The following is a 23,763-nucleotide window of genomic DNA, read 5'->3' as shown; positions in this document are numbered from 1 at the left end:
GAAACAAAAGAATGAAGTATCTGTTTACAGATTGATTTACATTACTTGTCATGTCATGACTGGAGAAATAAGCATTTTTAATGTTTTTTAAATCTGATCATGACAATTTGGGCTGCATCCTAATGAAACTTATATGAATATCTCTTACTGTCTCTCGCAGGTTTGGTTCGGTGTCAGCTGACGGTCAGTACACTTCTCCTATTCAGAGTAAAGGCAGTCGCTTCAACGCCATGCTCGCCGCTCTTACCCCGACACGTTTGGCTCTCACCGTGCAGGCCATGGCTGCCATGAAGGTCAGGGCTTCAACAGTGTTAATTATTTTAATCACGTGTGCTGCTGGTTTCTGCCTCACCACAAGGGGGTGCCCTGAACTTAAACATTTAACACAGCACTTTTAATCTTAATTAAGTTGTAAAGACTTTGCATCTTAATCTCCCCGTCCTCTCAGAGCATTCCAACCTAGTTTTAAACCGTTTATACAGATTTGGATAGCATTTCGAAGTTAAAGTCATGATGTCCCTTATTTTTTTTCTGGAACGAGTTCAAGGCCAGGTCTCGAAATTCATCAGATCAGCAGCTTTCAGATAACTTTTCAGGGGAACATTGGCATATGGATAACATAAGCAAATAAAAATGACACACCAGACTAGAAATCTATGAACACTTTTACAAAAGCTGTTACAAAATAAACTTTATAACACTTAAATCTGACAATTGCACAGTTCAAGTCATCAAACCAGATATAACCGGTTATCAGCTTTCCTTTTAAAAGGAGGTGTTAATGAGTGTAAATAAACCCCATTTCCCTCTCACAATCTTTACAATATGTCTAGCAATAAAATTATTATGTACCTCATAGACACAGTGTCTGCACTGACTGTCTGCCTTCTTGTGGAAATATTTTGGATTTATTTCTGATTATTTGCTAGAAAACGAGCTCTTGCTGTACACATAGTATTTAATTTTAGAACCTAACCCAAAATCTGGCAACCCTGTCAGTAATGTTCCTTTCTTTTGCTTGTCCACTGAGCATGGAGTAGCAGGATTATTGCCCCAGTGCACCTCTATTAGCCTTTTTTTTTTTTTTTTTTTTGCAGTTCAGATTTTTTTTTTTCCAGATTGAATTATACCCACTTCACATAACACACCCTAGATAATTTTAATTCAGTTTGCTGTTCTACAAAAGGTCTGAGAGGAATTTATCGCACATGTATAAATACAATAAATTCCAATATATTCTGAGGAAATGCACAACCCCAAAATTACAAGAAAATGGTCTTTATGATGATTTACAGAAGCATCCAGTTGTTGATCCAGCTACACGTAAACTAACCTGAGAAGTAGAAACAGTTAAGGAAGCTGGTAGTTAAATGTATTGAGCAGATTTACATATTAATTTATCAATTCAAATTCACACTTTATTTATCATGTACACATCACACACACTACAACATGCCATAATATGCTTTTAATGACCGTCCAATTAGTCAGAATAGAGTCAAAATAAAAAGTAAAACGTCCAACAAGTGTAATTTAAACGTAAATAAAAATAGAAATAAAGTGGACTAATAGAATCTATTAGGAAAAATAAAGCATGTGAACGCACTACAATGACTGATATTGATATAGGCTTGGTGTTTATGAGTAAAGTGTATATGTGTGTGCAGTTTTACTGAATATTTGTGCAAAAAATCCATTTGAGACAGAGTTGTTATGAGACATGTCTAGAAAAAGTCCGAGCTCTAGGTGTTGTCCTGGATGAAGGTCTGAATGTCCTGTGGAAATCAGCTCTTCATAGGTACTCTGGGTGTCTATAATCTGACGTTTCACACTGTATATTCCTAAACCCTGGCTTAATCTTCTTATTTGCAAAATTGCCTGTTGAAATACAGTCAAGATGTTTTTATTGTCGTTTCGACTGTATATATAGCTGATGCAGTACATAGTGAAATGAAACAACATTCCTCCTGGACCCTGGTGCTATATAAGGACACAGAGCCACATAAGACAAAACAGTACTAAGTGCTAAAAGAGTGAAAATTTAACCTACTAACATAAAGCGCATATGTGTAACCTTAAGGCAAGGTACAGTGCAAAGCAATACAGAAAATACAATACTCTATGGGACAGATCCTCTTCTTCACTGTCCTTTTTGCATCAGTGAGAAAAAAACATGCTATATAAATCCTCCAGTTTCTGATTGGGTGTCTGTTGCTAAGCATCTCACCGTAATATTCACATTAATATTTACACTGTGAAGTTAGCAGTGAAAAGTTGTGCTTAGTCTGTTGCAGAGCAGAACAGGGTAAAAAGCAGTGCTAACCCCGCTTCTACATTACAAGCACTGGCACTGCGAAGGTGGGGCTTCAGGGTATTAAGCCCCTCATGTACTGTAAAAAGCCTCTGGTCTTTTGAAGACATAAAACATTTTACACTAAAAATAAAGTACAAGAATTAGCAGTATAAGAAATGCAGAACAGAACAGTTTCTATTCCGGTCAGCAGGTGGCAATGTTTTTAATCTTCATTTATTTATTCATTCAAACATTTATAGGAAGGTGAGGTAATAATACTGTAATAATGCTACTATTGGTGAGTCATAGTCTCAGGGAACTAACCCCTCAAAACCCTGGCAATGCTGCTGATTACAAGTGTATGACGTTCCTCCGACAGGGGTTAAAAGCAGAGGATTAAGAATGAATAGGAAGTAACCTGGGGTTTAGTGCAGTATGCACAGCACTTGAGTGTAGAGGACAGCAGTTAGTAATGCCAGTGCAGAGAATATACCTGATAGATACGATGTCTATCTTTTCACTTTAGTAAATATAAACACTTTCTATTTATTTCTACCTAGTTTAAAAAGGTTCACTTTTCCATTGTATTGTCTTTTAACTGCCACTCTTTTTGCCCCGCAGTTGGGACTCATCATAGCAGTGCGCTACAGTCACAGGTAAGAAATGAATGTCGTGTGAGGTCCGAATGAATCAGTTTCTCTTATAAATACATCTATGAGCAAGTCAGCAGTAGGTCATGAACAGGACGACATTAATAACAATATAGCCTCGAACAAGTTGCTGTAACAGTCGACAAGCTACTATTGGGTACATATCTGGAATAACATTTTCAGTAATATTTATGGTCATCCAGTCTAACAGCTCATTTTTGTTAAAGTAGGTTTAGATGTACATTTATTCAGATGCGTTTGAGGTAATATCATTAACTCCTTCCAAATGAACAGACACAACAAAAGAATCAAGCCAGAGGTGACTGTGGTGAGGAAAAACACTCTGAGATGATGAGGAAACCTTGAGAGGAACCAGACTCATGGAACTCAAGATCTTGGCTGCTGAATTTTATTTTTTTTTTTTTTTACAAACACAATCTGGCAACCCGGTAATTACTTTACCTAGATTAGGATGGGTTTTCTTTTGATGCTGGTTCCTAGAAGGTTTCTTCCTCAAATCGTCTCAGGGACTTTTTTACTTGCCACCGTCACATCTGGTTTGCTCAATAAAGGATCAATTTAAATAGAACTTATAAAACGTATATTCTGATATTTTTTCTCTTTTCTATATTTTCTTTAGTTTTTTTTTATTTTTGTAACGTTAATGTCAAACCAAAAAACAAAGCAAAATGAAAAAAAAAAGCCATACAAATACAGTTGAATTAATTTGGGGTAGTATGAGTCCTGCCTCAATGGGCCTCTATTTACGCTTCTTGCAGTTCTCCACTGCTAATTGTGAGCAAAATCAATAGATCAACATATATTGCAACTTAACTTTTTTTTTTTTTTTTTTTTTTTTTATAATTATCAGTCACTCAAAAAAGTCGATCAGTGTCCCTAAATTAAGATTAACTAATTACGGACGAGCCGCCCTGAATCGAGGACTCCTGAGCGTACTCGATTTAATTCGATTCTGTTTTGCTACCTTTCAAGTGCTGACATCAAAAACAGGATGCACATACTATAAAAGGTATTTCATGTGGTCATGGGGCAGAGAGAGCAGAAAACAAGAGCGTATAAACAACAGTGACGTGTAGAGAGTGTGCTCACCACAGAGAGCATCCCGTGCAAAGGGGGGACTCTCGACCTCCCCACTGCTGCTGCTGTGTCTCCTCCTTACATGTGGCTTTGTGCATGCATGTGTGTGTGTGTGTGTGTGTGTTTCACATGTGCGTAGGTGGATGAGTAGCAGGGTTGTCTCCAAAGATGGTATCCCCAGAGAGTAAGAAAAAGACAGAGAGAGTCAAAGACAAACATCAATGTTTATTAATATTAAGGTTTTTCCTGCAGTACTGACGGTCATGAGCCTGGCTATGAAAACAGCTTTTAATTAATTCTGCCTTTATTACAAGTATTACAAGTCAAAACTAATACTGCAGTTTAATCTGCCTGTTTCTGTAAATCTTTGTAAGATTTGGAAACAAATTAACTAAGATACTGAAGCAATGGATACCAGTGAAAGAACTGGTCAAATTTTTATTTTGACATATTTAGTATTCATCTTAGTGTCAAATCACACATTTGTCATTTGATTTTTTTTTCCAGTGGTCTGAATATTTTTCGCGCTGTTATGTGGGTTTCTTGATAGCCGCCATTTTGCATAATTGTACTTCTAGTTGTCCTTCTGTTGCTCCTTGTTTGTCACCACAGTGCCACAGTGGATCATCTGATCAAATATTCTTCAGATTTGTCTTTATTCACTTCCTGATGCAACCCTCCAATTTTTTAAATCTGGGTTTAGGGCGGGTGCTGACAGTTAACCACTCAGTGGCTGGGTTCCCTGCTTAGGAATGGGAGCACGGGATCCAGCCGCTGGACTGCTAGGGATATTTAACATAAGAGTGAAATTCACAGTAGATGTTACTAAAGACGAAGCAGCTCAATTGTTAATGGAGATCATATTCGAGCAACACCAAGCTGCCACTGCTGGGCCCTTGTGTAAGACTCATAACCCTCAACTGCTCAGTTGTATAAATGAGATAAATACCTGAGGTTGTCAGTTAATCAGGGGTCACAGGGTCAGCTATGATATAGCACCACTGGAGCAAAGAGGGTTAAAGGCCTTGCTCAATGGCTCAACAGTGGCAGCTTGGCACTCTGTGTGTGTGTGTGTGCCTGTGTGTGTGCGTGTGCGTGTGTGCAAAAATTAGTCCTGACAAAATAAAGTGCTTTGTTTCAAGCTTATATGGCACGTAATAAATAAAAGGTTTAAGAAAACCTTTCTGGTTACTGAGGTTAAGGTTAGAGTTGGGTAAAGGATTAGAATTTGGATTATTTATAGGTAGCTGCATAAATTCTGCAAGTTTACACACACACACACACACAAATCCTGAAATGTTAGAAAAACAAACTTAACAAATAAGTGTGTATATATTTATGTATATATCCAGATCGATCTATCTATCTATCTATCTATCTATCTATCTATCTATCTATCTATCTATCTATCTATCTATCTATCTATCTATCTATCTATCTATCTATCTATCTATCTATCTATCTATCTATCTATCTATCTATCTATCTATCAAGGCTTCTATCCTGAAACGGAAGAGAAAGCTACACATAAGTGTGTGTGTGTGAGGTGTGTGTGTCAGAGAGAGAGAGTCTAGTGGGAGGTCTTTTTCTTAGAGGATTTCCCCTGATCATACCCACACACACACTCGGGCACAGGTGTCATCTCCTGTGTGGTCTAGCTAATGGTCAGAGTTGAAATGGCTCTAAACCTCAGTCAGAGGCTTAATCAACCTGCCATGGCTCTTACTTTGATTGATACGAGTTCCCTGTGTGGGAATCTTGCAATGAGAAAAGAGAGCTTTTTAAAAAAAGAATAAAATGACGTAGCACACTTTTCCCTTACGCACTGCTGCTGGAGAACTTGCTGTGCTCGTACCAAAATAACACACGACTGCCTGGAAAAATCAGACGCTACGGTTACAAGAATTATTCAGTTAGTGCTTCATGTGGCACATAGAGAAAAAAGGATAAGACCCCGTCAGAGTGGAAGCAGCCGCACATTAACACACATCCACCACTTGGCCCTTCTTCACTCCTGTCTTGTGGGAAAGCCACCTGCAGCGAGTAGATTTTAGAGATAGAGACTGCGGTGGTTCAGAGGCAACAGGTGCACGCGTCTCAGTTTTGACACCATATCTTCTAGAGAAACACATCTTCACACACGTACAGCCGCCGAACACTAAGCTGACAGTCCACCACATCAACACACACACAAACACATTGCATTGTTTTTGTCACGCTTGTTGCTACTAGACAAATTTTTAGATGCCCTCATGATACGACTGTATGCATAAGTTTGCGCGCCCCTTGTTTGTTTGGAAAAGGGAAATGAATTTGTAGCGCAGTATGCTTTGTCAAAATAACTAGCAGTTTAAGAAGAAAAGTACTTTTGCCATAAGACGGTTGGTTGATCCGGCAGATTTAAAAAAAGAAAAATGGTGGTGAGGAGGATCAACAGTGGCAGAATTGGGGAGTGAGGGATGAAGGAGCAAATGTATCGTGTTTTCATATCAGAAAGGTTCAGAATTTCTTTGTTTTAATTAACCACTTGATGTATTAATGAAGAAACTGATGAATATGAAGGCAATAAATAACCACTAATGATGGTTAATTGGCCACATGGGAGTATATTACTATTTTCTCTCTCTCTCTCTCTCTCTCTCTCTCTCTCTCTCTCAGTCGCAGACAGTTTGGCCCAAAAGACCAAGATGAGGTTAAAATCATTGAGCACCAGACCCAGTATCTGAGATTGATGCCGCACTTGGCCGCCGTCCTCGCTCTCACCTTCACCACTAGGTAGGTGTGTCAGGCTGATAGGCTTCGTACCTCGGCAAACACATTCAGATATCTAATTTAAGGAACACTCCTGAACTATAGAATTTCTTTATCCTTCAGTATCAAACTATGCAGAAATACAGATTCTGTCTTTTTCTCCTGTATATATTAATAGTAATGTACTACAACAGTATCATTTTTTCCCCTTATCTTTATTGTTATCGTCATTATTTTATCGCAAGGGGGCACGGTGGCTTAGTGGTTAGCACGTTCGCCTCACACCTCCAGGGTTGGGGGTTCGATTCCCGCCTCCACCTTGTGTGTGTGGAGTTTACATGTTCTCCCCGTGCCTCGGGGGTTTCCTCCGGGTACTCCGGTTTCCTCCCCCGGTCAAAAGACATGCATGGTAGGTTGATTGGCATCTCTGGAAAATTGTCCATAGTGTGTGATTGCGTGAATGAGAGTGTGTGTGTGCCCTGCGATGGGTTGGCACTCCGTCCAGGGTGTATCCTGCCTTAATGCCCGATGACGCCTGAGATAGGCACAGGCTCCATGTGACCCGAGTAGTTCGGATAAGCGGTAGAAAATGAATGAATGAATGTTTTATTGCACTATATATTGTACACAACATTGCATACCCTTTAAAGGTGTAAAGAGAAGCTGAGCACGTTAGGTGATGTTCATTCACTGTACACTGTACACTTTTCTGAGAAATACCACAGGATCTAGATGCAGGCAGGAACAAAGAGTTCAGCAGCAGTCAGTTCAGCAGTGATTAGTGATTAGTGTATTAGTTCCTTTCTGTGGGTATATTTAGCTGTTGCTTACAGATGTGCTTTTGAGCTGTGATGATGATTAAAAGAGAGTAAAAAGCGTTTCTGGGTAACTTACTCAGTTTTTGTGCACTTTAGCTGTACTCCAGGATAGGAATTCTTACACTGGGACTCATCTCTTCATACTGTTATACGAGGACATTTGGGGTTTTGTTTTATATCTGCATTGTATCTGATGCTTGGAGGTGATAGCAGTAGAGTTACAATAAAAAATAACACTACTGCTATTAATAATAATGTATAAAGCATATTTATTTCACGTGTCTGTGTGTACGTGTGTGCGTGTATAGACATACAGCAAGGCTGATGGATGAAGCTCTGTGTCAGGGGCAGGATCTACAGAGCTATCGTCCGCTGCAGGCGTTGGTTGCTGGACTCAAAGCCTACAGCACTTGGGCCAACGTGGCCTGCCTACAGGAATGCCGTGAATGTACCGGGGGCATGGTGAGTGTGCGTCTGTGCCCGTGGACACACACTACAGTCCCACACCTATTGTTCTACATTAGGTCATTACAAACTAATCGGCTATATCACTGTTAACGTGCAACATACCTTTTAAACCAAGCTTGTAACTCGCAGAATATCATGCATATTATTGGTAAATTAGAAAGAGAAGAACTTTACCAGGTCATCTAACCAGACTTTAGCCATGCACAACATTATATGCAGCCACGAATCCAAAGAAAATGAATCTCTCAACTCCCAGCGGAGAGCCGTCACTAGCCGAGCCACAAGAGGGCAGCTCTCACTTGTTGTTGCATCGACAAACCCAGATACCTTTGCTCTTGTTTTCAGGTTTCGTTTAGAATTATCGTTCACGTTAATGTATATTAACACATTTCCATGAGAAGACACACATCTATATGGCTTTGCACCGTGCAGCGTGAACAGCAGGGGAAAACCACAAAACTGCACCCCCGTAGTGAATCGAACAGTGCACCATGCTAAAAAGTGCACCTTCTTCTTAACTCATACCCAGTTGACATTTAAGTCTTCTGAGCTCTCACCACATAACATAAAAAAAGGTGACAGAACCACAGAACTATTATCTGCGTCGTTTCTTTTCCTTTTTTTTTTTTTTTAACATTTTGTGTGTGTTTAAAACTACTAAACTTTCTGGACTATAGTGAGTGAGAATATTAAAAACAACACACACACATACACACACACACACACACACAATAATTCTCATCAACATTCTCATTTTTGTCAATTCATTGCATCAGGGCTTCATGATGGAGAATAGGATCCCTTCTCTGAAGTGCGACTCGGACGTCTTTGTGACTTTTGAGGGCGACAACATGGTCATGCTCCAGGTAGGTTAGTGTCCTCTCAGGGGGGAAAAAAGCAACATCTCAACCTTTCTGAAATGTTTATTAACAAGCGCTGACTGAAAGGCTAAAAAGAGGAACGCTTGTATCACAAGGCTCGCTTGGCAAACTCATTTTTGCTTTGGGTTATTTTTTGTTTTCTGCCTAATTTTTGTGATTGTCCAGCAACACACTATGGTTACTGTTTTTTTTTTTTTAAAGACTCATAGGAGTGTTCTTGAATAACTGCTGAACTTATCTGGTGTGTGTGTTTGAGAGATTGTGTGTGGTTTTTTTTTTTTTCTTAATTTTTTTTCCACCTTTCTCAAGGGATTGATGAAATGCCCACCCACAGAAATGTTCAACTATAAGCTCTCTGTTCCCAGCTTGCCTGCAGACACACTAAACATTTTCTTCTGAAGTTTGATTACAGAATCCATGTCAATACTAAAATAGTCTTGTTGCCCAAGCCGTAGCAAATTAACTCCTAAGCATGATCGTATTAAGAGGGGGAGCCCCCTTTTCACTGATTTGATCAAAATGAAAAAAAGGAAACCGTGAGCAGCAGATCAGTGCAGATGTTTCGAGAAGGAAATGGTGGAACACCAGTTATGAGGGGGTGTTTGCAGTGAAATTCAGGGTTTAACCAAAACATGTTCATGGGAAGCCCCTTGAGTGGAAAATGCCTGCTGATCTCGTGTAACAATCACTCGTATGATACGATATAACGTAGTGTGTGTGATTACCATTCACAGCTGTAAAAAATGAGTCAGAAAGTATCATTTATCGAATTTTTCTCAGTCACTGATTCATTGTGTTGTTTTGTGTAGATTCTCCTCAGTGGGAAATATTTCACTGATTACTGTCATATCGTGCTCGATTTTTACCTTTAAATGTAACCAAGTAACAAAAATTGATTTAGTTTGAGAGCATCTTTCATCAATCGGATTCCACCAAGTGCATATAAATCAGGACAAAAGCCAAAGCGTCTTATTTCAATTCAATTAAGTTTACTTGTATAGCACTTTTAAACAATTCACATTCTCTCGAATCTGCTTTACAGAAGCTTAGAAACAGAATAAAAAGCTTGACTTTAAAATTAAGTTACTATTTATTTACTGTACATCTATCCCTAATGAGCAAGCTAGAGGTACGGTGGCAAGGAAAAACTCCCTGAGAGTATATGAAGAAGAAACCTTGAGTGGAACCAGACTCATTGGGAAACCTCAGATTGTAGAAAAAAATATTACATATAGTATACAGAAAAATATTGAATGTGTTTTTGTAATACATGAATTCACTGCTTATACTCAACTTTGTCTTAATGATGAGATTGAATGATGTAGAGTGAGTATTCAATTCATGTATTATTAATGTAAAACATTTATACTGCTAAACCCATGAGGATGGGATTTGGTAGATTAGTGGGTAAGGTGTCGGACTACTGATCAGAAGGTTGTGAGTTGGTCCAGGCTGCCACTACTGGGCCCCTATGCAAGGCTCCTAACTCTCAATTGCTCAGTTGTTGACATGTAAGTCGCTCTGAAGAACAACCAGCTTATCCCTGATCAGAGAAACCCAGGGTTAGGGTTAGGGTTAGTGCTAATATTATTTTATAGCTACAGGAACTCTGTATAATACACAGGTGCCTGAGCAGGCAGGGCTGTGTACACAAAATACAAGAATCTTGTGGTCTGTTTCGAGATTGTGAAGATTGTGGTTATGAGTTGAACGCACATGAAGGCAGCAAAAAGTCTTTATTAATAACTCCAGGTTTTCTTTGAGATCTGAGTTTTTGTGTCAGTTGTGTGTCAGTGAGATAACACTGGGGTTGAGGCAATGTCTGGGGTTGAGGGTTTATTTGTTGAAATGGAACTTAAAAACAAGCAAATTGGTTAACATTTGAGAGTGCTGATGGAAATAAAATATATTTAATCAGGATACTGTTGGTATTTTGTTGTGACATGTTATTGTCAGACTTTTTTGTTCATTTACAATGACATATGGTAAATGTCTGGATAAAATACAACAGAATTATACCACTACGATAAAATCTGTAAAGATAAAGTTTCTAGTGGTTCTTTAACCGAGTAAACACATGAAACCCCCTTTTTTTTGGAAGTAGGGTTTAAAAATGTATTTATTTATTTGTTTATTTATTGTACTGAATTAAGAGAAGGGTAACCTCCATCTCCACCTCCGACCAAGTAATTAATATGACTTTTAATAATCAACATACACATATTGCACTTCATACTAAAAACAGTCCACAGGGAAAAACTTCACAGTTTTAAGAGCTTGGAAGATTGAGCATTGTCCAGGACTGTCTACAAATATCTCCAACATGTCAACTGTGTGTCAGTAAGACAATATGCTATAATTATTTAAGGCAACATTTGGGGTTTTATCCAGTTTAGGGTTAATTTTTTGAAATTGATCATTTCCTTTGTCTCAGAAGCTGATTTCAGTTATGTGTGAGGAGATAGATTAGATAGATAGATAGATAGATAGATAGATAGATAGATAGATAGATAGATAGATAGATAGATAGATAGATAGATAGATAGATAGATAGATAGATAGATAGATAGATAGATAGATAGATTTTGAAACAATCATTTAGGGGAAAAAATATGCATTGAAAAAAAAAATGCACCACTCAGCTACCCAAAAACATACAGGACCTGAACACACAGTTACATTAGAGTCCTTGTTTCCTTGTTCCCACAGTTACATTAGAGTCCTTGTGCAGGGGTGGTGGTACAGGTTTATTGCTGTCAAAGAAATGGTGCTTTACACCTCTCCTCTTGTCACACTTAACCATCTCCTCTTTTGAATTCCATGCCATTTCAGTTACCTCTCCAATCAACCTTGTTATCATTGTTGTTTACCGCCCTCCTGGTCCCCTAGGTGACTTCCTGGAAGAAATGGACACACTGCTTAGTGTTTTCCCTTCTGATAGCTCCCCTCTGACGCTGCTTGGTGACTTCAACCTCCCCTCTGACAAGCTACATTCTTCTTCCCTCCTGTCTCTTCTCGACTCATTCACCCTCACACTCAACAGCTACATTATCACACACAAAGGAGGCAATGTCCTGGACCTGGTTTTCACCCGTCCTTCTCCAGCTACAGACGTGACTGCTACCCCACTACACGTCTCTGATCATCACCTGGTATCCTTCACCATCACTCTCCCTACCCTACCTAAAACTACCTCTCACCCCCTCGCTCTTACACGCCGCAACCTTCACTCTGTCTCCCCTTCTTCTGTAGCTTCTGGCACTATTTCTTACCTTCCGGATCCTGAGTCTTTTTCCTCACTACTCTTGGACTCGGCCACAGATACTTTCCTCTCTTCTCTTTCCTCAACTATGGACTTCCTCTGCCCTATGTTCACTAAACCCAAGAAAACTTCTTGTTCTGCTCCTTGGCTTTCAGATGTGCTGCGCAACAATCGAAGAGAGCTAAGATCATCAGAGAGAAAGTGGAAGAAATCCCAACTTGATGCAGATCTTGATTCTTATCGAACACTTCTTGCCAAGTTCTCCTCAGATATGACTTCTGCCAAGACTTCCTTCTACAAGGAAAAGCTTGAAGCTTCCTCACATGACCCTCGGAAATTCCACAGCATCATCTCTTCTCTGCTCAACCCCCCGGCTCCACCTTCTTCATCCTCCCTGACTGCAGAAGACTTTGCTTCTTTCTACCAGTAGAAGATTGACGAAATCTGCCGGACCTTCACTTCAGCCCCGACTGCACTTACATCTCAGAGTATGGATTCCCCTACACCTTTGTTGTCACATTTCTCAACTGTAGCAGCAGAAGAGATTTTACAGCTCATCCAGTCTTGCAATCCTACCACCTGCCCATTGGATCAACTCCCTTCCACTATGCTCCAGACCATCTCGCAAGACCTTCTGCACTTCATTTCCACTATCGTCAATAGAGCCATAGCATCTGGTCAGGTACCAACTACTTTCAAGAGAGCAAGGGTTATTCCCATCCTGAAGAAACCTGCTCTGGATCCATCAGACATCAGGAACTACAGACCAGTATCACTTCTCTTATTTCTTTCAAAAATTCTTGAACGCATTGTCTATAATCAACTGTCTGTCTATATCTCACAGAACAACCTCCAAGACCCCAACCAGTCTGGCTTTAAAGCAGCTCATTCCATAGAGACAGCCCTTTTGGATGTCTCTGAGAAACTACATGCTGCTAGATCAGCCAAACTGTCATCTGTCCTTATCCTTAACCTTTCAGCAGCGTTTGATATGGTCAACCACGAGACTCTCCTATCCACCCTCAGGAGTCTTGGGATTTGTGGATCAGCTTGGGAATGGTTTGCTTCCTACCTGGAAGGACACTCATATCAGGTAACATGGAAGGGAGTGACATCTGCTCCACGCAGACTCTCCACTGGCATCCCACAGGGCTCAGTACTTGGTCCTCTTCTTTTCTCCCTGTATACTCACTCTCTTGGTGAAGTTATTTCCTCACATGGGTTCTCTTACCACGCTGATGATACACAACTTATCTTCTCTTTCCCACCCTCAGATGCCACAGCTTCTGACCGGATCTTAGCATGTCTTGCAGAAATTTCATCATGGATGACTGCTCATCAGTTAAAGCTTAATCCTAGCAAAACTGAACTGCTGTTCATCCCAGGTGACTCATCCCCAGGTCATGATTTTGCTATATCCTTGCACAGCTCATGATCTGATCTCCCCTTCAGCCACAGCTCGCAACCTTGGGGTAACCATGGACAATCAATTGTCCTTTTCCTCTCATGTTGCTAATGTGACTCGCTCATGTCGGTTTCTTCTCTACAACATTAGAAGGATTCGGCCATTTTTGTCCACACAGGCTGCTCAGGTACTTCTTCAGTCTCTTGTCATTTCTAGACTGGATTACTGCAACGCACTGCTGGCAGGTCTACCTACTGTATGAACGCAATCCGTCCTCTGCAAATGATCCAAAATGCAGCTGCCCAGCTTGTTTTCAACCTGCCAAAGTTCTCGCATACCACCCCGCTGCTGCGATCCCTCCACTGGCTTCCGGTAGCTGCACACATCAGATTCAAAACACTGATGCTGGCCTACAAAGCCAAAAATGGACCAGCTCCCTCTTACCTCAAAGCCCTCATCACTCCTCGCACTGCACCCCGCACCCTCCGATCTACCAGCACTGCTCGACTGATTCCACCATCTCTCAGGCTAAGAGGCAAGTATAAGACTCTTCTCTGTACTGGCACCAACGTGGTGGAATGAACTTCCCCTAGAGGTCCGGACAGCTGAGTCACTGGCTATTTTCAAGCGGCAGTTGAAGACCTACTTATTCAGGAAACACTTCAACTAGCATTTCTTTCCTTATCTTTTGCATTTAAAAAAAAAAAAAAACTGACACTTTTTCATTGTAACTTTGAACAAATGTTTTAAACTCATGGTATCTTAAGTATGTAACTTAGTGAGCCAGCATTAATGTATTCAATGCTAGAGATTTAAGCACTTATGTACGTCGCTCTGGATAAGGGCGTCTGCCAAATGCTGTAAATGTAAATGTAAATGTTGTTTTACTAGAATGATGACTCAGTTCTGGAAACAGCAATAATTTACTAGAGGGAACCAAACCATTTCCATGCTGATCAAGATTCAAGGCTCACACTGGCTCAGCTGTAATGATCAGCTCTGATGATCAGGAGTAGGTTTAACAGGAGAAAATAAAAAGCTAAGGAATTCCATCACTTTCAGGAAATGCTAATATGAAATGCTAAGTGTTTGTTTTTAGATCTGCCATTCTGGTCTTTTATAGAAGTGATGCAAATATACTTTGCCTGGAAGCTCCATTAACTGAACTGCAGAGCTAATAATAGAGACTTAATAAGCTTGTGTGGTAAATATGCCTTGATAAACTGATATTAATGACCTAAATCACTGAGATCTATGCAATTTATTTGTATAGCGCTTTTAACAAGCCACATTGTCTCAAAGCAGCGTTACAGAAGTATAGAAGAAGAAGAGAAAAAATATATATATATAATAATAATTAGAAGAAGAAGAAGAAAAATAAGGATAGAAGTAAATAAATGAATGCATAGGTTTAAAGTTTAAACTTAATTTAAAAATATAAATTTAAAATACTGTATATCTCTAACACCTATCCCTAATGAGCAAGCCAGAGGCGATGGTGGCAAGGAAAAACATCCTGAGATGATATAAGGAAGAAACCTTGAGAGGAACCAGACTCAGAAGGGAACCTCATCCTTATTTGTGTGACACTAGAGAGTAAATAATGTAAATGTAAATAATGTCCTTTCTACAACATTTTATAATAGTGCAACCGAGAGCTCCTGAGGAACTAATGCATCAGCTCAAACTCCAAGTTCACCATGGACCCAACACTAATTCCTTCCTGCCAAAGTCTTCATATGATTGCTGATAAAGTCCAGACCATACAGCTGACTGATGCAACATTTGTTCAAAGAAGGCATGACAGTCTCTGAGTCACTAACTGACCAGGCAGATCAATCTCTGGCATAGTGACCACCGGGTGGCCAGACTCTGACCAGGGGTAGAACGTCAGGACTGACAAAGTAGCTTTGTAAGAAGAGATGATCAGACTAAGAACTCAGAACACTGGGAGCTCGGGAGAGAGAGACAGAGCGAGAGAGAGAGCGAGATAGGAGAAAATTGTTGGGTATGATTGCACATAATTTACCATGTCCATCACATGATTACAAAGTGCAGGCAGGGACTCCAGGAGGACTAGCTATGACATCATAATTGAAAGGCTAGAGAAAGAAGGTGACAGACATGAGGGCTTCCTGGGATGTAAAGTGTCCCACCAGTCCACAGTCAGCAAACGTGAGCAACTTGCGAGGGTGGTAAGCTGACAGCATCCAGACATCCCAGTTTGCCAAACACTCCATGAACACTCCAGATCTGCTCCTTTAACTAAGAAAAGCAATTCATAAAAAGCTAGACTATACATGTGTTTTAGTCTGGACTTAAACACTGAGACTGTGCCTGATCTTCTCTTTACCCTGGGATGGTAGTCATGCAATTTTTTTGTTGGTGTTTGTGTCGATCTTCATCTACAGTTGTTGAACGCGTGACTTTCACAGCAGATTTGCATTCCAGTTTTTTAAATAAATAAAAATAGGAATATAACAACCTGTACAAGCATATGGAAAAACGTTAACAGTATATTGAAAGTAAAAATACATATATGGAAATGTCATATATAATAATGGATACATGGCGGAACAGTAGGAATATTGTAAATAAAGTGCGGATATGTGCAGTGGTGTGCCATTTATAGTGCAATATGCAATATAAAGCAATACGTGCTATGAGGAAATCTGGCTGAGGTAGTGAGTGGGTGTTGTGTAGAAACTTCCAGAAGCTTTAGTTTTAGTTACAGTTGCCTCTTCTCCACTTCTACATGTAATGTATAATCTTTTAAAGCAAAAAAAAAAAAAAAGAAATGTTTTTGGGTAGCTGAGTGGTGCATTTTTTAAATATTTCTATGCATATTTTTCCCTAAATGCTAGTTTCAAAATTATTGGCACCCCGATAAATCTTTCTAAGGTAACAGTAACAGCTGCGAGTCTCTGTACTGTTAAAGCCTCTATCTATCTATCTATCTATCTATCTATCTATCCATCTATCCATCTATCTATCCATCTATGCGTTCATATCCTCCAGTCTTGATTATTTCAAGTTCTTGTAATAACTTGGTCAGAGCAAGATGGAGATTTACCTTCTCTTGATTAACTACAAAAAAACATAATTCTTTGGAGGTGTGGTTTAAAAAATGTAAGAAAAACAAAGTTATGCTGTGTTTTTATGTTTTTAATCAGTTAAATAAGCCACTGGAAACTTTATCATTACAGATTTTATCGTAGTGGTATAATACTGTTGTATTTTATCCAGACATTTACCTTACTGTATATCATTGTAAATGGAAAAAAAAAGTCTGACAATAATATGTCACAACAAAATACCAACAATATCCTGATTAAATATATTTTATTTCCATCAGCACTCTTAAATGTTAACCAGTTTGCTTGTTTTTCAGTTCCATTTCAACAAATAAACCCTCAACCCCAGACATTTAATAATTTCAGCCTTTAATAATTTCAGCATGTTGTCTCACTGACACACAGTTGACATGATGTAGATATTTGTAGATGGTCCTGGACAATTCTCAATATTTCAAGCTCTTAAAACTGTTAAGTTTGTGCATGTGGATTGTTTTTATTACTTCTGGCAAATATTTAATGTTGCTAGACCTTACTGTGCTCAATGGGATATTTTTAACTGAATTTTCAATTTTTTTTTCCTCTCATGAGATAATAATCTTGTCTGTGTTGAAAGTTCTTCAGTTTTCCCAATCCAAAGGAAAGAGATTTTACCTTTTACTTTAAAAAAAAAAAAAAAAAATCAGTCATTTTGTGTCTGGATATCTCAGGAAAGAATGTGTTATGCTGTTTGTTTAATTTTATGTTTGTTTAATTTTTTGGGAATGTTTTGGCTTTTTAAATGTTTTAGACCTTTTTTTTTTGCCTTACATTTATAGGTGGTGGTTCGTGAACTTTTAAGTCAGTACTCCAAGCAGAGTGGGAAAAGCCCGGTGTTTGGACTGATCAAAAACTGGAGCAGTTATGCCTCCGACAGCCTCAGGACCAGGTTCAAATTGTCTGCTTTAACTTTGCATTTCACGTGTTGTCAAAACTCAGCATCTGTAAAATAAAATTAATACATGAAGTTTGCTGTTGCTTTAAATTGGTGGTTAAGGTGTTGGGTTACTGGGCTACAGAATGGAAGGTCAATTAGCTGCTAATGTTGATCCCTTGAACAGGTCCTTTAATTTCTTATCTTCTCATTTGTGTCCTGTCTATGTTTTTAAGTCTGTTTGTATAAAGTTTACATGAGATGAAAAGTAAACTGCAAAGGGTACAATGTTGCAGTCCCCCAGAAGCTCTAGTGTAATCTCACAGTTACTTACTGTAACACATGTCTAGGTTAATCTGGAATAGATTGCATATCGTCTTAACAAGTTAAAACTCACATGAAGAGAAGTAATCATAATGAACAGAGATCAACCCTGTTCCTTGTGCTGGAACATAGAAAACTCAGGCATATATAGAAATGGAGTGGTTTTTGTTTTTCTAGTCATTAGATAAAAGACCGTTGTGGTGTTTTGGAAGGTACAGTATGATGAGTAGACAAGTGTGTTTACTAACAAGAAAAACTGAATGTGTCTACAAATAAGTGTAAAGGACTGACAAATAATAACAGTAAATAACTTCTCTTCCTCCTTCTTCTCTTCCTCCTTCTTCTCTTCTCTTCCGTTTCTCTTATCTTTTCCATTTTTCTTCTCTTTTCTATTGCTTCTCCTCTTTTTTTCTCTTTCTCTTCTCTTCTTTTCTCTTCTCTTCTCTTCTCTTTTCGAATTGTTTTCTCTTTTCTTTTTTCTTTTTTTTCTTTTATTTTCTCCTCTCCTCTCCTCTCCTCTCCTCTCCTCTCCTCTCCTCTCCTCTCCTCTCCTCTCCTCTCCTCTCCTCTCCTCTTCTCTTCTCAGTTTCCCTAGTCTCTTTCTAGATAATGTAGAAGACCTGAGCTTCCTGCTGAAAGCTTTAAGCTACAGAGAGAGGGTCTTACAGCGTAGCCTCGCTACACGCCTTTACACTAAGGTCAGTGTCACTGGGGCCCTCTCAGGGAGAGGGAGAGAGAAATTGCTTCCTGTACATGTTTTTAGCTGTTATTTATTTTGTGGTGGTGGTGGACTGGCTGTTGAGAGGCGTGGGTGATATATACGATCTGTAATAATGCCTAGTTGCATAAGTAAATAATGAGTAATCTGATCATCCGGAGCCTCTGTAAGACTTGTGGCATCATCTTGAGCAGGTCACTAAGAACAAAGAAGAGTTTTTCAGTGCCTGGAACTCCTGCCTGCACCATGTGACTGGACTCGCCCTGGCACACATACACAGAGGTAACACTTCACACCAGCATTTATTGTGGGGCTTCATGGAGGTCACATTAATCACCTTCATGATTGTGTCCTGAACATCTGACATTAAGCACAGCCTTATCAGTTCCTCAGTGAACAACATTCTACTCCATTTCTACACTCTTATTAAGGATTAATTATATTTGCATAATATATGGCATATCATTAATATCCATCACTTTCTCTTTACATGAGGTCAGATATTTTACTTTCTCACCTCTGCCCTGTGTGTGTGTGTGAATGTTTGTGTGTATATTTGTGTGTATATGTGTAATGATGAGTTGGCTAAATCTATGTGCAGATGGTAACACAGTTATAAATCCACATTAATAAATCCACAGACAGGGAAAGTAAACCAAATCGATGGGCAAAAGGGGAGCAACGGTAAACAGGCAGAGAGTTTTGTAACCAGAAATAGCAATCAGAAACAGGCAAACAATCCGACAAGGGCTGACAATGCGTTACAAGATGAAGAATGCGTTACAATAGAATGTCATTGGCGTTTACCCACGACCATCTATCAGGTACTGCAGGTGACTCCCGTGTCTCCTGGAGTTAAAGATTGTTTTGACCAGATATGCTTGTTCCTCCTCTATCTTGATGGGCGGTGGTGGTGGTAGAGGTTCAGTGTTGTCTGATTCCCTTAGGTGAGCTGGCTTGAGAAGGGAGGTATGAAACGAGGGTTATATGCGGTAGCTAGGGTTAGGTAGGTTTTTAAGTTGATTTTGTCTCAATACTTTAAACGGTCCAATAAATCTGTGGTTGAGTTTGCGGCATGTTGTTTTTAGGTGCAGATTTTTTGTGGATAGCCAGACTAACTTGCCTGGGCGATATCGATGGTGCGACATCTTCTCTGATTGGCTTGTATTTGCTGGTTATTGATTGCTCACTTCAGGCGTATGTGGGCGGTGTCCCAGACCTCCTGGATATGACGGAACCAATTGTCAACTGCTGGGAATTCTGATGGTTCTCCTGACCATGGAAACAAGGGCGGTTGTTAGCCTAGGATGCACTGGAAAGGGGTGAGGCCCGTAGCCATATGGGTGATTGAGTTTTGGGCATATTCCGCCCATGGCAGATACTCGCTTGTTGTTGGTTACAATATGTTTGTAAATACCTTTCCCAGCTTCTGGTTAAGATGTTTAGCCTTCCCGTTGATAGCTGGACTTATGCTGACATTGATAGTTAATATTTTGCAGAAGGCCTTCCAGACACGAGATGTGAACTGTGCACCTCTGTCAGAGACAATGTCCTCTGGGATAGCGTAGTTCCTGAACACTTACTTGAAAAGTGCTTTGGCAGTTTCCATGGCGGTGGGGAGGTTCTTTAGTGGGATCAACTTGCATGCCTTAGAAAAAGGATCTACAGACAAGAGAATGGTCGTGAATCCTTGTGAGTTGTGGAGATCATTGACAAAATCTACTGTGATGTGGGCCCAGGGGCGATGAGGTATAGGGAGTGGTTCCAGGAGTCCTGCAGGTTGCTGACGCATTGAGCGTTTCTGAGCATTGGGTGGGCATGCCTCTACGAACCTCTTGACGTCTGCAGCCAGATCTGTAATTTTTAATATGTAATTTGTAATAGAAACTCTATAAAAGTTTGCGAATCCCAATAATCTCTGCAATTCCTTGAGACTGGTTTGCGTGGGCGATTCCTTGACTGCACTCACTTTACTGGGGTTCTTTTCCACCCGCCGGCCATTGATAATGTAACCCAGAAATGAGATTGTATCCCGGTGAAATTCACACTTCTCCTCCTTCACATATAATTTATGCTGCTAAAGCCGCTGAAGGACCTGGCATACCTGAGTAATGTGGGTTTCCAGAGTGGGTGATTAGATAAGAATGTCATTAATATAAACAATTATGCACTGATTCAGGAAGTCTCTTAGTATTTCTGTTATGAATGCCTGAAAGACAGCTGGCATGTTAGTTAAGCCATAAGCGCTCCTCTTGAGTTGTTCCAGGGCTGGTGGGACTAGTGGTATGGGGAATGGGTATTTCACTGTAATGGTGTTCAGTCCCCGGTAGTCAATACAGGGCCTTAGACCACCCCCTTTTTTCTCCATGAAGAAGAAACCTGCTGCCGCAAGGGAGTTTGAAGTCCTGATGAAGCCTGCTGTGAATGCCTCCTCAGTGTAGTCCTCCATAGCTTTCGTCCCTGGTCTGGACAGGGGTAGATTCACCCCTTGAGTGGCACTGTGTTAGGGAGTAACTCAATGGCACAATCCCAGGGTCAATGGGTGGGTAACTGGGCCGAGTGTGTTATGCTGAATACCTCTGTCATTGTACACTGGTGCAGTGTTCCTCTAGAGGTTAGTTTGAGGTCTATCAATGGATGTGCTATGGCCTGGAAGACTCTGGGGGCGCTTGAGGCAGTGGGTGACACAGTGCGGCAACCAGCCAATGAGTTTCTTGTTGCGCCAAGATATCTGTGGGTGATGTAACTGGAGCCATGAAAATCCTAGAATGATCTGGATAGCCGGAGATGAGGTGATACACAAAACAATGTCTTCAGTGAGAAACTTCCAATTTGTAACGTGAGGGGAGGTGTGTGATAAGTGATAAGGCTGTCCCCAATGGGTTGACCGACCACTGCCGTAATCCTCAGAGTAACGGGGTATTCGGTGTGAGGGAGTTGTAATTTCTCTGCGAGCTTGCCTTGGATCAAATTTACGGTTGATCCGTAACCTATCAGGGCTGAGACATGACAGGCAGGATTACCATTGTGAATCACTAAACAACATTGACTAAGATTTGAGCTCACCTTAGTTCCACTTGAAGTGGGCTTCTCTGGACAGGTTGTGCAACGATGGCCTGCTCCTCCACAATAGAAGCAGAACTGAAGGCGTACACTGCACTGGCGCTCCTCTGGTGATGCTCTAGTCCAGTCGATCTGCATTCAGGCGTTTTGTCACGGAAGTAGAGCAGTACCTGTGATAGGGGTTGAGGTGGATGTGGCCTGTTCCGAATCAGATTGTCCAGACGGATAGCCAGCATGATGTATTTAGTTATACAGGTGTTCTCAGCTCAACAAGCAAGTTCAGCCTGGAGGCTGGGATTCAGACCTTTAAGAGCTACGTTGTTCGATCTGCTTTGTGCTGCCAGCATGCGGAACTTAACCGTATATTTGACTGCAGAGTCTTGACAGAGCTGTATAATTTGAACTGCCATGTCTCTCCCTCCAGTGGGGTACTCAAACACTTGTTTGTTGAGTAAAATGAGTGAAGGAGGAACGTACCAGTGCATCTGCGTACCAGGACAAGCTCGGCCCATTCCAGTGCTTTCCCCATAAGTAGAGTCATGAGTATCGGGTTGGTGGTTAAACAATATTTCATGTTGCCGTAAAAAACCCTTACAACAGTCGGCATAGCCATCAAACTTCTGTGGCAGGTCCATGCGTAACGGTTTAGGCTGAGGCATAGTTGGATTGCGCAGGGCCTGGAGGAGGTTCGCATTGGTATTCTGCAACACCGTGAGCTCCTCCTGGTAGGCAGCTAGCTGCTCGCCTTGGTGCGCTACAAGCTTCTGTAGCTGGGCTAGGTCTGCTGGATATGCTGGAGTATTCTGTAATGATGAGTTGGCAGAATCCATGTGCAGATGGAAACACAGTTTTAATAAATCCACAGACAAAGAAAGTAATCAAATCAACCGAGGCAAACAATCCGACAAGGGCAAGGCAAAATGAACACGGAACAAGGTGATACACGAAAAAGCATTTCTTGCTCAGTGTCCCTCTCTTCTGAGCCTGGTTCCTCTCAAGGTTTCTTCCTCATATCACCTCAGGGAGTTTTTCCTTGCCGCCATCGCCTCTGGCTTGCTCATTAGGGATATGGATAGATATGTAGTTTTTTAAATTAATATTTTAAAATTAATTTTAAACTTTAAATGTATATATTAATTTATTTATTTTTATTCTTATTTTTTCCTCTATTATTCAATTATTATTATTACTCAATTCTTTTTTTCTCTTATGTTTCTATATTTCTGTAAATCTGCTTTGAGACAATGTGACTTGTTAAAAGCACTATACAAATAAATTTAATTTGAATTTGTATATATGTGTGTGTGTATGTTTGTGTGTGTGTGTGTCCGCCCCATGCCTCAGCAGTTTCCACCCCTAGATCGGAGACAAGGGCTATAGGCTGATCAGCATCTCTAAATTGCCTGTGGAGGGTCTGCGTGTGTGTGTGAAAACTGTATGAAATCTGTAACAAAATCTAATAGTATTGTATTGATTGGACACCACAGCAGAGTATTTATACACGCCTCTTAATTCAAAGCCAAACCTTCTTGCCAGTCTGCACACTGCACACACAAATCGCACACTGCACACAAATCGCACACTGCACACAAATCGCACACTGCACACAAATCGCACACTGCACACACAAATCGCACACTGCACACACAAACCACACACATACACACACGAACCATACACACTATACATGCACATGCACACTGCACACACAAACCGCACACCGCACATGCGAACTGCACACATACACTGCACAAGCACACTTTACACATACACTGCATGCACAAAACGGACACCGCACATGCATACTCACACCCAGGCACACTGCACACATACACTGTACATTGCACACGTACACTGCACATAATGTGTACCATTTCATTCTGTTTCTGAACATGCTGTGTGTGTGTGTGTGTGTGTGTGTGTGTGTGTGTGTGTGTGTGTGTGTATGTGTGTGTGTATGTGTGTATGTGTGTGTGTGTTCTAAAATACACTTCAGTTCGATGTTAACCAAAGAGCTATACAAAGCTGATATCCCCCATACCAAA

General features: G+C 40.4%; 1 protein-coding gene across 1 annotated transcript in view; it reads left to right on the top strand.

Moving 5' to 3' along the window:
• acoxl (acyl-CoA oxidase-like) overlaps positions 1–23,763 on the top strand; it is a 51,098-nt gene that overhangs the window by 13,529 nt on the left and 13,806 nt on the right. The window contains exons 9-16 of the mRNA XM_060871954.1: positions 161–293; positions 2,915–2,949; positions 6,700–6,816; positions 7,919–8,072; positions 8,855–8,944; positions 17,519–17,628; positions 18,524–18,635; positions 18,850–18,937. Coding sequence (XP_060727937.1) covers positions 161–293; positions 2,915–2,949; positions 6,700–6,816; positions 7,919–8,072; positions 8,855–8,944; positions 17,519–17,628; positions 18,524–18,635; positions 18,850–18,937 — 839 coding nt within the window. The remainder of the gene's footprint in view (positions 1–160; positions 294–2,914; positions 2,950–6,699; positions 6,817–7,918; positions 8,073–8,854; positions 8,945–17,518; positions 17,629–18,523; positions 18,636–18,849; positions 18,938–23,763) is intronic.

Source organism: Tachysurus vachellii, chromosome 6 (genome assembly GCF_030014155.1).
Source record: "Tachysurus vachellii isolate PV-2020 chromosome 6, HZAU_Pvac_v1, whole genome shotgun sequence".
Classification (NCBI taxonomy): Eukaryota; Metazoa; Chordata; class Actinopteri; order Siluriformes; family Bagridae; genus Tachysurus; species Tachysurus vachellii.
Note: the sequence above shows the minus strand (reverse complement) of the source record. Positions and strands in the feature narration are given on the sequence as shown.